We start from the raw sequence: 4,010 nt of genomic DNA, 5'->3' as shown, positions 1-4,010 counted from the left end.
TAAGAATAAGATTAGAACAATGCAAGAGCAGGAAACACCTACTCTGAGAATCATAACCATCACCACCAGACATCATGATTTGATAATGATCAGCAAGAGTTCGCTCGGCAAAGCATTCAAGAACCAGATAATTTAGTTCTTGAACTCTTTGAAGCAACTTAAGAGCAGCCAAGGGATTGTCACCACCAAACCCAGCTCCACAACCAATGTAGACCTTATCCCTTCGCCTTTCCGGATTACTTCTCTGTAATGAAATATCAACAATAGAGTCAATTCCTTCACTAGCATTGATGTTGCATTAAAGACAGTAACTAGAAAGATAACCCAAGGTAAGGAACAATAAAACAACCAGCTTGATCAAACAGTTATGGATCTCTTCTTCATCCTGGGGTTCCATCACTTCAACTTCTTCTTACACCCCTGGTTCTGCTAGCAAAAGAATAACCACATAAAAAATAAAAAAAGAATCCAAGAGCCCTTTCAATATCTCTAGAGAAAAAATCTAAATTTAATGCAAAACAAAGGTACAACAAATCATTCATCAAAGGACATTTTCATTTTGAGACTAGAGAGTACCGGATAACATTTTGAATCGATGTATTCCATTCAATCTTGAGTGTGAAAATTTAGCACTGTTAAACAAAAAAGATGCGCTCTATTTATCAAACACCTTAAATTCAAACCAGTTTCACCATCCTCTGTTTGCTTTTTTCTTTTTTGAAAATCATTGAACAACAATATCAAATTCAAATAAAATCTATAATCAACAGTAGGCTACCATCTTGGCATACCATACATCAACAATATCAAAATAACTTAGCATTTTTATTTGTAATTATAAAGTTATAAAATTTGAATTTAAAAAAAAGGAGAGAGGTGATTATTGCAGCACCTAAGGAGCTTTTCTGATGATTTCTTGGACAAATGTATGAGAAGGTTGCGGCGGACTGAACGACCCAAGCAGGAACATGTCAAACGCTGACCTACATACAATTAGAGTTGCACAACAAAAAAACTGATCCTATATTGGGACCAATACAAAATGCAACCCAAAAGCAGTGCACACTAATAACGTAAACAAGTCACATAATCATGTAATGATGTCGAATTAAAAGTCATGACCAGACATAATGATGTGTCTTGTGCAATGAAAATTTTACGTTACAAAGGTGATTAATGTTCCTATGTCATCTAAATTTGTTTAATTTACATCCATTTTCCAACTTCTAGAAAATAGGCTGCCCATTTCTTGCGTAGTGTCGTCATGGTGTCAGTGTCTAATGCTGTTCCATCAGAAAAATACTACCAAGGGGAAGAAAATAAAATTTAGTTAGTACATCAACCATTTAAGCACGATTTCATACTACACAAATTCATTTGTTAGTCTAATAGAGGACATACGTTGTGGAGTTCATTTTTCAAACCGCCACTAACGATGCACCACATCCAATGCATCACATAATATCCACACTCATATGCTCCTTCTTGTACGTGGCTCTACATGCAATATAAGCGCTCAATAAATGTTGGATCATTCCAATTGAAACATCAAACTTATTTCCAATTTTCAAAAAAACAGGGATTACAACATACCTTAGCCTCAATCCATTGAGGTGGAGGTGGAGGTGCATTGTCCTTGCCTTGGAGATTACTGCATATTTTCTTCATTGCACTAAGTTTGACAATAACAAAAGCCGAAGTTAACATGTAATGTTTTGACTAGTAAACTACAAGTAATGACCAATGCTAAATTGAATAAGGTTGCGAAGTACTTGTTCACTGCAAACTTAATGTGAACATCAGGCTTTCTTCGTACAGAATAGAACCATACTATAATGTTCTCTCGTGGACACAACACAAGAAGTTGCCAATGTGCCCTGAAGTCAACAACATGAAATTCACCATCAAACTGATGCAAACACATTAATAACAACCACATGAATAGACTTACTGATTGAAGTAAGGTCCTAAGTAGATTTCTCGATGTGACTCCTTGACCCACGTTTCTATGTACTTTTGACATTCTTCATGTGTGTCCTTTGTGCAGCGTATAGACTGGGGCTCAAGGAAACCGTACACTGGAGAAAAACCAATGCTTGTACTCCAATCATTCATAAACCTGTTTTAAACAAAATCAACAATATTCTTAGACAAATATGGAGTGGACAATAAGATATGACAACCAGTCAAATAATATGATTTACTTACATCATCCACAGCTGCAGTACAGATATGTTTAAACATTTGTCACCTAAAATGATTTCAGTCACATCTGCATGTGTGATGAAAAAACCATTTGTGGCATTAGGTAACCCAAATTTCGCCTCGTCCCATGGCAACTCCATTGGCTTTGTGTAAACCACATATGACTTCTTAACCAATTCTCCCAGTGGGTCATCTGTGGCCATAGATGTTAACTTGTTTGGCTCTCCAACAGACTTTGATGGAGGCTTATCGGGTCCTACGACCACCTATGATAATTGAAATTAGTGTACAAGTAATTATGCATGTCAACAAATAGAACAGATTCATAGGAGAAAAAAACTAACCTCATTAGTTACTTCCCTAACAAGATGTGTCGGCCATGCGACGAATGTGCCAACGGCCTGCTCAAGATAATGAACCTCTGATGTAGGAATAGGGACCTCAGCATGAGGCATGTATGTTCTGACAACCTAAACCTTAACAACATCATTTTCATAACGAACATTATGTATGGTGGATGAATTCTCAAACACTTTTCCCAAGCCCGCAAGCACAGTATTTTGCCCAACAACTACGAACAAGCCCATCAGATCGTCATCACCATTCAAAAGCTCTTTAAGTAATCCGCTTCCTTCAGGTCCAGCACAGCTACCCTTTGTGCTAACACGCGCAAGTAAAGCTTGTATTTCTGGCGCCTCAATGGGGGCTGACTGATGTGATGCAATATGAGATAGCTCTACTTTCAGTGATTTTTTTAACTCTTGCTTCATCATCTCCAAAATTTTGGCACTGTTTTTCTTCAACTACCCTTATCCAAGCCTCTTGTTGCTGCTTATGTTCTTGTTGTACCTCATTTCTTATCTCATCCTGTACCTCATTTCTTATCTCATCTTGTAGCTGTTTTCTTATGTCATCCTTAATTCCACCGATGATATCAGCCAATTGTTGTTGGTTGATCGATGGTGACGATGTGCTAGAAGCACGTGAGGCTTGGCCAAAGTATTGGCTTATTGTGACACCTGTCCCTGGGACGCGAACACGGCCTGGATGCTCAGGTCAGCCAAGGGCCGTGTTGAGTATGTCCTGTCGCCCATGCGGAACAAAACTCCCTTGTGTTGCTTGTTCCTGTAATGAATCCTGCATGGATATACAATTGTTGAATTTGAATAAAATAAATTTGACTAGGTTAGCTAACCATTATTTGGCAATGACAGTAACCAAAAAACATATGAACTCACAAATTTTGTCTGCAATTTCTTGTGCCACTTCAGACGTCATTTGGCCATGCCGCTTTGTGCGGGCGATCTTCCACTTCAAGTGTCTTGCAACTGGGGATGGTGGGTCGACGTTGAGTGTTGGGCTTTCAGTACACGAATGTTCCTCATGTCCACGCTTGCTCTTCTCCTCCATAAGTTTCTTGTCAAGCAGTTCATACCCCCCACGAGACAGTACGTGTGGGCAGTCATTAAATTTTTGAATTTCTTGGGCCTTCTTTCGTATACCCTTAAAAAGACAAGCTTGTACTAGTCATATATATGTTACAAAACAACGAAAGCAAAAATTGAATCGATTATTGCAGATACAAAAATACTTAAACAAACCTACCAATTAGGGGTTTTGCGGCTTTTTGCAAATTCCGCCCATGTTTCTGGATCAAGGCCATACTTGACTGTAGGATCAGATATTTGCTGACATTCATTGTCAGCAAAGACAAATTTTGAAGTCAATGAAGACTTAAATTACCTCCATCTTGCTTCAACTGTTGACATCACCTTTTTTTTGCATTTTCACCTTCAAGGATATCA

The 4,010-nt window shown here is 38.2% G+C and overlaps 1 protein-coding gene across 1 annotated transcript; it reads right to left on the bottom strand.

Annotated features, from left to right (window-relative positions):
• Nucleotides 1-892: 892 nt before the first annotated feature.
• LOC106799018 (uncharacterized) lies at nucleotides 893-2,660 on the bottom strand. Its single transcript, XM_014776964.1, has 8 exons — nucleotides 2,550-2,660; nucleotides 2,209-2,471; nucleotides 1,952-2,119; nucleotides 1,773-1,877; nucleotides 1,594-1,672; nucleotides 1,402-1,497; nucleotides 1,211-1,302; nucleotides 893-983 (listed from the first exon to the last, which is right to left on the bottom strand). Exons 1-8 carry the CDS (start codon nucleotides 2,658-2,660, stop codon nucleotides 893-895), a joined length of 1,005 nt encoding a protein of 334 aa, XP_014632450.1.
• Between the last annotated feature and the right edge of the window lie 1,350 nt (nucleotides 2,661-4,010).

This window comes from Glycine max, chromosome 6 (genome assembly GCF_000004515.6).
Source record: "Glycine max cultivar Williams 82 chromosome 6, Glycine_max_v4.0, whole genome shotgun sequence".
In the NCBI taxonomy this organism is placed as follows: Eukaryota; Viridiplantae; Streptophyta; class Magnoliopsida; order Fabales; family Fabaceae; genus Glycine; species Glycine max.
This window is presented reverse-complemented; position numbering and strand designations above follow the sequence as displayed.